The 10,757-nt window shown below is 41.9% G+C and overlaps 1 protein-coding gene across 2 annotated transcripts; it reads right to left on the bottom strand.

Annotated features, from left to right (window-relative positions):
• Positions 1–44: 44 nt before the first annotated feature.
• atp5mc3a (ATP synthase membrane subunit c locus 3a) lies at positions 45–2,294 on the bottom strand. Of its 2 annotated transcripts, none has more exons than XM_086123254.1 (5): positions 2,229–2,294; positions 1,935–2,032; positions 1,348–1,422; positions 288–478; positions 45–197 (listed from the first exon to the last, which is right to left on the bottom strand). In XM_086123254.1, exons 2-5 carry the CDS (start codon positions 1,971–1,973, stop codon positions 83–85), a joined length of 420 nt encoding a protein of 139 aa, XP_085979380.1. In that variant the 5' UTR covers positions 1,974–2,032; positions 2,229–2,294; the 3' UTR covers positions 45–82. The 2 variants fall into 2 exon arrangements, with proteins under 2 accessions (XP_085979380.1, XP_085979381.1); XM_086123255.1 differs by lacking the exon at positions 2,229–2,294 and adding an exon at positions 2,144–2,167.
• Between the last annotated feature and the right edge of the window lie 8,463 nt (positions 2,295–10,757).

Raw genomic sequence — 10,757 nt, 5'->3', positions numbered from 1 at the left:
ATTTCCTTGACACCAACACGGAACAAATTTAGGAAGCCACAAAGTGTAGTCACATCTGTAATGAAAGTTGGACAGCAGAGTTTTACATTGCAAACAGGATCAGGAAAGCGACCATCAAACAGAACAGTCCCATGGCTTCAGACAGGGCAAATCCCAGGATGGCATAGGAGAACAGCTGCTGCTTCAGGGATGGGTTTCTTCAAAGGTGGCGAAAGAAAAAAAAAAAGAATGAATTATACTGCATACAATGTTGATCTATAGCAGGCATACATAAAACTGAGGCGCACCTAGCATAGCCAATGATCAGACTGCCGAACACTGTCCCGATTCCAGCACCAGATCCGGCAACACCGACTGTGGCGGCTCCGGCGCCGATAAACTTGGCGGCGGTGTCGATGTCCCGGCTCACTGCGCTTGTCTGGAAGCCCCTCAGTGTGACCTGAGCGAGGGGGCTCTGTGGCATCACAGCAACAGTGCTCTGCATTGAAAACGGGTGTTTACAGTGCCTCCTGCCATATTCGCAGATCAGCATACATGAATTCATAAATTTGTGGATTTGTTTTAGGGAATCCTTCTCAGGTTATTTGTGGAAAGCCACACTTATTTACTTTTAAACTTACAGATTTGCCTTTAAAAGTAAAAAAAATCATGGGAGTGATAAGCGAGTCAATTCAGAGATTTTTTTCCTCTTCACACTTGGGCGTGGTCAACTTTACTGTCAATTTGGAACTTCTGTTGTGTTACAAATAATTCATCTTCCTTTATCTATGCCAACGACAGAACAATTCAAAGCTCTTCCACTCGATCCCAAAGGGGATTCCACTATCCAATGAACCGCTGTCTTTCGTGAATTCAACCCTCCATTATTAAATAAAAATATTGCTTAACAAGTCAGACAACATTGTTTGCTATATGTTGAGGTGTTAAGTCGTGACAGGTATGGATCATGTCTATGGCTAAAATATTTTAATGATTACCTTCTTTCAATATTGTCCTTAGACATATTTTGACAAAAAATGTTTTCCTTAAACACCTCCTCAGGTTGCTGGTCACCTCTGCAAAAAGCAGCTACATCCATAGATAAACAGATCCTTCTACTTCTAAACTGAATGAGTCTACTCAGTATTTTCAAGTTCCTTCAAAAAAAAAAGGGGGCGATGGGTCTGAGGCATTATTTTTAGGAAGGTGGTGACAGTTCACATATCTTTAGTCACAGAGAGGCTACAAACAACCTGATTGAGTTCTTGCTCTTTGAGTATTAAAACCGAGGAATTTTAAATAATTTCACCAAGACAGCAGCAGAGAGGCTGGCTGTCTTGATCAAGAGCCACAAGCAAACATGCTTACCTCTGTTTTGACCTCAGGCCTGGACAGCACAGAGGCAGACAGGGGTCTATAAAGAGCCCGGGAACCAGCACGGACCTGCAACAGCACAACAGAATCACTCTGTATGACCAGCAGTATAGTACCAAGTCGGTGTCATGTGGCATATTTGTAGCAAGTGACATCAATTATGTGTCACTTGCCCATGAGGAGAAGCTAACAGTTTGAAAAAAAAAAACCCCCTCAGCAATGTTGATTAAAGCGAGCTAGAACAAGTGTAAAAACTTGTTTGATAGAAGCTTGGTGTTCTATGGTGGCATAGGCTAAATGACCTTTGCCAGTAGCTCCCCCATTGCTCATGACTGCAGCAAGCTCACAGTAAAAGCAATTTTGGAAAGTTTGTAATGAATGCAAGATTGCATTGTAGAAAAAAAACACTATGAAATGCTTGTATGACTACAACTGTCAAAGTCCGTGTTAGCATTAGCCACCTAGCAAAGCTGCAGATACCCTTGCCATTCAAGCTAGTCAAGTTCATTCAAGGCCCGCCGCGGTTTGACGGCGATATTCAAAGCGCAGGGCTTCAAACACAAACAGAGGGAAAAACTCACCAGAGCCGGCGAGGAAACGAACTTTGCACAGGCGTACATTTTCTACTTCAAGTAGTTTTTAACCGGTTCGGTCGAATCTGGTTGAAGCCCGGGTCTCTCTGAGGAGGGAAGAGCGGACAGAACTAAGGTCAAATGGGTGTTAAAATGCCACACAGAGAAAATAAAGCAACCGGTATTTAGATCAGTATATATTCTACAGCCTTTCGCACTTTGCATGCAGCAATCCTACGTTTGATGAAAGGATGATAAGGGATATCGGATTATGTTTCTCGCACGGACGACCATTTCACTTACCGACTGCAGAGGTCGAACCACAGTGACAGAGTGCGCATGCGTAGCGGGATATATCCAGAAACCCGGATGATGACAGGAAGGTCATTTTGAATACAACTTTATTTACACGTACAAATTGGCACTTAGGTCACCAATTTCGTTAACGGTAATATTGTACACGAATGCAAACAAATAAAAAAAATTGTGATTCATACAACTATAATAAATGTGTAGTAAATTATCACAATGATAATTTGTTTTAATGAGACGTTGGTCAATTAATTATTATTGGGGGTCAATTTTGCTTTGGTGGGACCTATCCAGTTGTTTTTGTTGTCATGCCAATGAAAATAATGTAGTTTTAAAGTGCTTTAATATGAAAGTTGTACACAGAAAAAAAAAACTGTTGTGGCGTCAATTTAGCACACCGTCCAGAGGGAGAGGTTTCTCACGGCAGTGTGGTTGCAGCTCAGCTGACCGGTACTTCCAGGCTGATGGTGGAACTGCAGGCTCCCGTCGTCACCAGGTGGATTTGTAATCATGACGAATGACTTGGCAGCAGCTGCTCTGTAGTGGAAAGGTAATGAGCGCAGGGGGTCACTAGTTGCCGCATGCTCACTTTTAAGGGAAGTACAATAGCTCCGCAGGTATGATTGCTTCACTTTCCCTAAAATCACGACACTATATTACACCTCACGCACAGACAGAAGAATGATTGATGCATAATAATCATCAAGGGCTAACAATCAGTTCATTTTCCAATAAAGTCACAGATTTGTGATTGAATATTTATTTGACCTTTATAATAGTTTAATATTTAAAAAATGTTGTACTCAGAAGCTACTTCGTTTCTCTGCACACATAAAAGAACTCCAGCATTTTTGTGCTCATTCATTCCCATGCATACACGAACGTGAACTGAAAGTATGACCTGCAAAAATAAGGCCATTCAAGCAAATGCCCAGTAGAGGCCGCAATAGAGTCTAATGAGCACTGCTTTTTTAATGGTGCTGGACTCCAATGGCAATTGGGCAAATGCCATCAGCAGAAAACGTTGCTTGACAGCTAGATATGTGATCCTCCTGATATTCAACTCAATAATCACCCCAAATAAATACTAACTCGACGACACCCACCCGCCAGCCTACAGACAGACAGACAGATGGTCAGATAGATACTACTAATAACACTGGTCAAGAGCAACTTTTAATCAGAGATGGCTTTTTGTGTGTTTGGATGCTGATTTCAAACGTTTTTAGCGGGCTCATCAGGTTTTGGAGACATTTTCATTTTTTTGTTTTTAATATTGACCTGTAAAAGTTTGCAAAACGGATTTTACAATGTGTTGTAAATTATAGCTGTGACGTTTCAGAAAAAAAATGCCACCTGTTGCTGAACCTAAAAATTCATCAATATTACAAACCGTTACTATATTCCATTTTATTTTATTGTTATATAATCATTCTTATGAAAACCGCAAGTGCTCGAGAAAAAGATGAGAGCAGATTCAGAATCAGTGCAAAGAAAAATTAATCTGGAAAAGTTTAAAATACTTGTTGACCATATGTATGCAAGTGTTTGAATAGAATAAAATGAAATGCAATATGAAAAAAAATCCTAATTTCCCTCACATGAATAATAAACTACTGAATATCATACAGTACATCTAAGAAACAAAACGCTTCAAATCCAAAGTATTCTACATCACATCATGTTTCAATCGATCGATCTCTCGCTCTCTGCATCCACACATCCATCCAATTTTCTGGGCCGTTTCCAAAAGCAGATTATTTTTTGAAAGTGTGCTGCTAATTTCCTACGTCTGTGAAGTGAACTCTCCACTGTAGGGCTTGCGCCAGTAGGTTCCCACTAGAGGCAGCCCCTTACAGGTCAGAGCTCACCATATGATAAAACATGAACTTTACAATGAATTAATTGCAAGGCGGCGAATATCAAAGCGGCCGTTAACTACGCCGGGTCAATGTCACACTGTCTAATTAACCGGGCCCTGGCTGTGTGGTCCTACACGGCTGTGGAAGGAAGGTGGAGAGAGGCGGCCATCGCACACTTACACCCCCCCCCCCACTCCCCCACTCAACACCTTCCACTTCCTCCCATTCAGAAGCAAGCACACACCCGCTGTCTTGACTTCTTGCATAGAACACTCGGAGACATTCCATTTGCATGCCGGCCCCATCAAGCTGGATGCACTCAGACTGGTAATAAAAGGCATTGACCCCCTTAACCTTTATGAATTACAATTTGTGCCTGCAGCGCGTCCTGTCAAGAGGCCTCAAAAAAGCAGGCACCTCGCTCGGGCGGGGTGTGCGCGTGTTGTTTTGCAGTTGTTAAGGAGAGGGGGAAAAGGTTTTTACAGCTCCTCGTCGGAGCTCCTGACAAGCCGGGGAGGGTTTGGGGTTGGGGGGGGGGGGGGGTCTGACAGCGGAAGCGGCGTTGGGGAGGGACTGCAGCCTCGCTGATGGCTCAATGCTAATCTCCATTCCTGGATGCTGCATGGAAATACACGCACGGGCTCTTTTCTTTTGTGTATCACTGGCTGTAAGGCTACACTTGATCTGTGTTCCACTTCGCCACTCTGCCTCACACATACCAAAGCAGCCTCTTTCTACTTTTCCAAGTTCAACTGCACGCAGCGAGAAGACTTCAAACCAGATAGACTGTCATGAAAGCATATGGCTGCCTTTTACGCAGCAGCTCGTCTGCATGATAGAAAATAGCAAGCGACATTTGTTTTAGATACTCCCCCCCGCAAAGAAAAGAAAATAACAGTAGTTTACTTGAAAGATATGCGCATGTTGCTCAATGACATGTTGTTCCAAAGGTCTACCACATGATTATTGTTTTTGCCGGGCCTCTATGATTTGTGGCTTCTGTTGCTCCAGTCAATTCTTTGATTTGGTGGGATTGCCAGTTGGGTGTTGACGTTTTCCTTAAAAATGATTTTTGCTGTTTGCTAAGTGTTGACAGGTTTATGAATATTTAAACATAGCACTGATCACCATGCAACTTCTTCCAGACCTTCAGACCGCATTGGAATTAAAAGTCGGGGGAAAAAAAAGACCTGTTTTATATGGCTGCTATTTTACTTTATTTTTAATATTAGTAACTTTGCATCGCTGCTTTGCTTTGTGGACAAGTCTTTTAAAAATAGTGTATCTCTATCTATCTATCGATCTATGGTTCTGCTGCTACAGAACAATTATTTGCTAAAGTAAAGCAGTTGCTAAGTAAAAGTGAAAAAATGAGCTCCAACTGAAACAACACCGGTAAGCATCACAATAACATTTTAGTACATAAATAACAGCAAATCATGTATGAAAAGTATTTTTTTCTCCTAATACTCAGTTATAATTCCAGCAAGACATTGTCTTTTGGTTTGTCCCTATTTGCAAATTATGGAGGGGAGGACTTATTGTCTGCTATTTGCGAAAAACTGACCTATTTGCTGCTTGACTACTCAGCCCAGTATTACCATAGCACCATCTGGTAGCATCTTGGTGTCAAGGAAATACGTTATATAAGTTATTTGCGGTGCTTTATTTTGCTTTATTGCCATCTAAAGGCAATTCCAAACCTTTGAAACGGCATTTATTGTATTTTGTTGCAAACAGAACCCGCTGATTCTTTTTTTTCCTTCACATTCTTCAATCTAAAGCTCAAATCCATCCATATGCGTGTATTTAAATCAGTGGCAATATGAACGATGGCAATTAAAAGGATTTCTAATGACAGGATAGCCGCTTTTAAAAGCGCGCTATGTACTGAAGCCCCCCCCCCCCCCACCCCAAACGTGAGCAGAGCTCCTCCTCCCTTCCTCTGCTCAACATCAGGAAATGCAGACAGTGACTGTGTGAACACAAGCGTGGCTGACAGGGGCAGCTGTGCGATGATTGGTTTACGGAGCGGCGCTTTCTCCGGTGTCTTCAAGGTCACCGAGATTTACAATCAAAACGCCTTATGACACTTCAGTAAAAGCTGATGACAGAATAAGAAAGCAACACGGCCCTTCCGAGGAATCTTCTTGACCTCGTAGTGGGCGCCATTACGGGGATGTGCCGTTGTCTGTTTTTATGGCGTGCCGAGCAAAGATATACACGCCGGTTTTAGCAGAAGGTTGTTAAGGCGACATATGGGGAACGGATTTGATTGACAGAAATATGACACGCGCTGGATAGCAGATTAGGAGATTGCTGTGTTTCCATCTGCAGTCAAAAATGTACTTAAGAGTCTCCTTACAAAAAGAGCAATTAAATATTAAGAACAATGTGCGATACTGGTGTGCTGCCCCATTGTTGATGGGTATTTCCTGTTCTATTGCGCTGCTGTTCAGTGTGATGCACAGCGGGCACTTGCTATGCGCATGGCTCTTATTTCCATTTTGATTTTGGTGATTTACATATTAACAGTCCAAGCAATGTAAGGATCTTGAATACAATGTAATATAAACTCGGGTTGAAACTATCTAATTGTGATTCCTAACCTAAGACCACGACCAACCAAAATGAATCGCCCCCCCCCCCCCAAATTGCAGCGTTTGCTAATTGAAAATTGCGTTCTACAAAATCTCAATGTCGATTTGAGTTCAATTGACTGTTCAGCCCCAATCTAAATGCCAAGCTGTGTTTAAAAACAAATACAGCATCAACACAGCATGTAAAGCATAAACTGATTTGTTTTTTTAATGGGAGGCATATGGTTGCAGTTTATTGCGCTCAATGAAATCATTTTAAGCGAGGATTAACTTTTTTCAATTTCTTATACTGGATGCGTTTACCTCGAGTATTGACTCCAAACGTGTCTGGAGCACATCGCAGATTTGGGGCGTCGAATATGAGGGCCGTCCCAACGATACTTAGTGGGAGAGCCCCTTCCTGCTTTTAATGGCCTGACCTACATCCCAGTTCAGAGAGCTAATAAAGGTAGTCTGGTGGAGGTCCTGGAGCTGCACAATGTCACACACAGATGCCCGACTCAGCAAGACCTGGAATGCTCAATTAGTTGCTTTTATTGGCCCCATTAATATACATTAGCTTTCTTTCAAATGGTGCTCACAGACGAACGAACGGCTTGCTGCTAGCGACTTATCAGCCAGGTAACGCTTAAAACCTTTTTGGGCAGTTAAAGATACTCAAGGAATTGTACGAGGAGAGGAAAGAAAGACCAAAAAAAAAAAAGACTGGCAACTACAAAGGTGAACACAAACATGAAGGCAGCAGGCATCAAGTATTGAGCTGTAAACACTTTTGTCATTCTTTTTCAAAATGTTTTATGACCTTGTTATTTATAATAATGATAGGGCAGATCTCTCCAATAAAAGACGATTCGATACGTATCGATATATTTTACAGCGGAATGCTGTGGTTTGGTTTAATTAAATAAAATGTTACTCCTCTTTCTGGGGGTGCGCGCCATGGCCACCGCGAGGCTGTTATAATACACACATACGGATAAACATGGAGCCCGTCACGACTGCTCACTAAGCTGCTGCAGTAATATTAGTTGTTCTTTGCAGAGGATAAAGGACACATGCCTATGATTATTGTTATTTATCTGCTCTCCAAAATAGGCCAATACGGTAGCACACAGCAACAACATTATCACTTGCCCACTATTGCTCAGCTCCAACAAATATTTCTCCTACAAGGTCTAAAAAAAAAAAAAAGCACAACATGCTAATTACAGCTGTAGCAAATATGTGGCTTGGCTCAATCACATACATGAGAGTAAAAAAAAATATTAGGATCACCAGTCCGTATGACGCAGTACCGTTCTCCAACATTGCAAGCTACGACGACATTTATACAGCAATAGTCCCGATCAAAAGTGGGAATTCTTATACAGTACTGCTCTTATCTTACGGCTGCAACAAGACAACAGAAGCCCACACACAATCTGGTATCACTCCTCCCTCACAATAAAGCGAGCTGGCACCCCGACAAGCTGAATCGATCGCGGCACTTTATTATCCTGTCACCGGTGTGCTTCCTGCAAGTGTGTTTACCCCGTCCATGGCCCGGCCCGGCGTGGCTGTTCAGTGTACATTAAGACGGACATAATTGAGATTGTGGGCGTCCCAAAGTGCAGGGCTCAACCTGTTGTCGTTAATCTGTCATATTGTGGCGACTCGCGGCAGCGGTCACCCATAGGAGGCTCCGCCTTGAAGGCGCGCATGGCGCTTTGTTGTTCAAGGCAGAGGGTCTCACCTATTTTAAGTTTACGGCTTTGCCACCAACGGAGAAGCCAAAGAAAATGTCATCAATCACCTGAGCCCAGACTTCAATTTCTCCACTGTGCTTCTAATCCGTGTTAGATGCTTTATGATTCTGTTGAAAACCCATCGGTGGTTTTCATGAAAAATATGTTGGGTGAGCGTCATTTCTTCATTCATCCTTGTCATCTGCTAAATTCTACAAGCAATCAATGTGGAATAATTGCTCACAGCAACAGTGTCACGTTCCCTTTTGTAAATGAGTTAGTGGTGCCGAAATGTACCTTCCTCACCTCACAGCAAATTACATCTCTGGGAAAGAATTTACCAAATAAGCAGGTCTAAATGAAAGCTTCGGCTCTGTTTGAAAGGATGCTTTATGGAATCACACAACTCATTAGAAATAAAAGCTCATTCTTGCCTCGGTGGCCTGCTATTAATTACCTGGTAAATGGGACCTGTCGGTTCTCAAAGTGGTGGTGAGGGATCAGCAAAGAAAAGCAAGTAGCCATCAAAATACATTTCCATCACTATAATTCTAATAGTCAGCATCACCTTTTCCAAGATTAGAATTGCATCTTTTTTATTAAGTGGCTCAATTCGCCGCCGTTTCGCATTCCTCTCCTATTATGACAGTGTCATTCATGCGGGCTTGTTAAATCCTCCCGCGCGACATGATTTACTCGACACGGAAGCCGGAGAGCCCTGCCATGAAACTGCATTTAATTGTCGGCTATAGAAAACATCTAAAAAGGTAATCTGGTGTCTTTACACTCCAAAAAAAAAAAACCAGCGGCAATAACCACAGTTGGGGTTTTTCATCTCATCATGCCAACCTTTTATCCAGTCGTGATTTAATTCACACTGAAAGAAAAAAAAAAGAGAGAGAATGTAAGACTCTGGCTCTGTGTCTTCAGAATCAGGCTACTTTTATAGCACGCTGTTATATCAGCACCGAGACTCGTACGTTATGAAATGTCAGGATCCTATGCATTCTAATTGAGTGTGGAACAGTTAATGGCTGTGGAAATTCAGCCGCTTGACATCTTATTCCCCCGTGTGCTGTTACACAGCCGAGCCCATGAGCCTCAATTAAACGACAAAATGGGCCCATTCTTGAAAATAACAATAAAAACAACTGCCTGTATGCCGATAATACCGGGATCTCACCTTGAGTCAACAATGGCTGCATGCTGCAAAATGGGGAGGAAAAAATAGGTGAGAAACAAAATGGTATCGGTGATGATAAAGTAGCTGAATGTGATAAACTGTATATTTGGTTCAATCAAACAATGTGCTGCTTTCAATTATTAAATTTATGTCAATGTGCCTTGAGATACAAGCTGGGAATTTTTCAGGATACTAGCCATCATTTGGCAGATTTTTTTGCTTCGAGCGCAACGTCGTGGCAGTGATTCATTTCACACCAAGCAGCAGTTTGGCAGAACAAATGAACAATTCTTGAAAAAAAGCGACTTCAAGCTGTTTAGTGCCACTCCCAGTTGAAGTTTACGATCAAGCGAAACATAAAACAAAGAAAATTACACGTGTTGAATTTAAAAGAACCACATTTGCCTTGGGAAATTCCACTTGGCATAAAAACTAACAATGCAGAGCACCATAGAGGAGCTCACGGATCGCATCAGTGTTGCAGTGTAAAAATTTTGAACACAAGTGGTAGAGCAACACACGTAGAAAGATACTAGAACAATATTTCCAGTCATGTATTCTTTATCCTTTGCAAACAACTAATATTACTGCAGTTTACTGAGAGCTGCGACCTTCTCTATGTATACCTGTATGTCTGTATTATACTGCAGCACAATTTCTAGTAACTTGAAGCAAAAAAGTGATGTCATTACTCTCAGGTTTTGTAAAGCATAGTATGATCCAATGCTATTTTTCTGATTAGAAAACATTACAAACATTATTGCCATTTTTACAGGGGGGTTGTGGGGGGGGGGGGTGCTGGAACAGATATGTTCATTCACTTCAATGGAGTACAAAATGTTCTGAGTTACAAACATGATCACAGAACGACGTGAACTAGCATCTCAAGGCACCACCGTATCCTCAAACTGTGACACACATACAGCAGGTAGCGCACCATTTTTCTTCCCTCAGATTGAGGCCTACTTTTTCTGCCAAAGTAGAACATCTCCCTGAATAATAAACATGAGCTACCCCCATACCTTACTGCGTACTTTTGCCTTAACTTTTAAAAACCTGGGATCACTAAAGGCCATACAATCTATAAATATACAGTAATCTGCATCAACTCTGTTAAATTCTGTCACGGGTTTTGAAACTAAAAATTGAAC

Source organism: Hippocampus guttulatus, chromosome 11 (genome assembly GCF_054856545.1).
Source record: "Hippocampus guttulatus isolate MCC_2025c chromosome 11, RoL_Hgut_1.0, whole genome shotgun sequence".
Taxonomy (NCBI): Eukaryota; Metazoa; Chordata; class Actinopteri; order Syngnathiformes; family Syngnathidae; genus Hippocampus; species Hippocampus guttulatus.
This window is presented reverse-complemented; position numbering and strand designations above follow the sequence as displayed.

What these genes read in the sequence shown, in the direction of transcription:
- atp5mc3a (XM_086123254.1), bottom strand. Translation starts at nt 1,973, where the DNA reads ATGTACGCCTGTGCAAAGTTCGTTTCCTCGCCGGCTCTG. An exon ending in GGCCTGAGGTCAAAACAGAG is followed by an intron (nt 479 to 1,347) that starts GTAAGCATGTTT and finishes TTTTCAATGCAG; the next exon opens with AGCACTGTTGCTGTGATGCC. An exon ending in CTGATCATTGGCTATGCTAG is followed by an intron (nt 198 to 287) that starts GTGCGCCTCAGT and finishes CCACCTTTGAAG; the next exon opens with AAACCCATCCCTGAAGCAGC.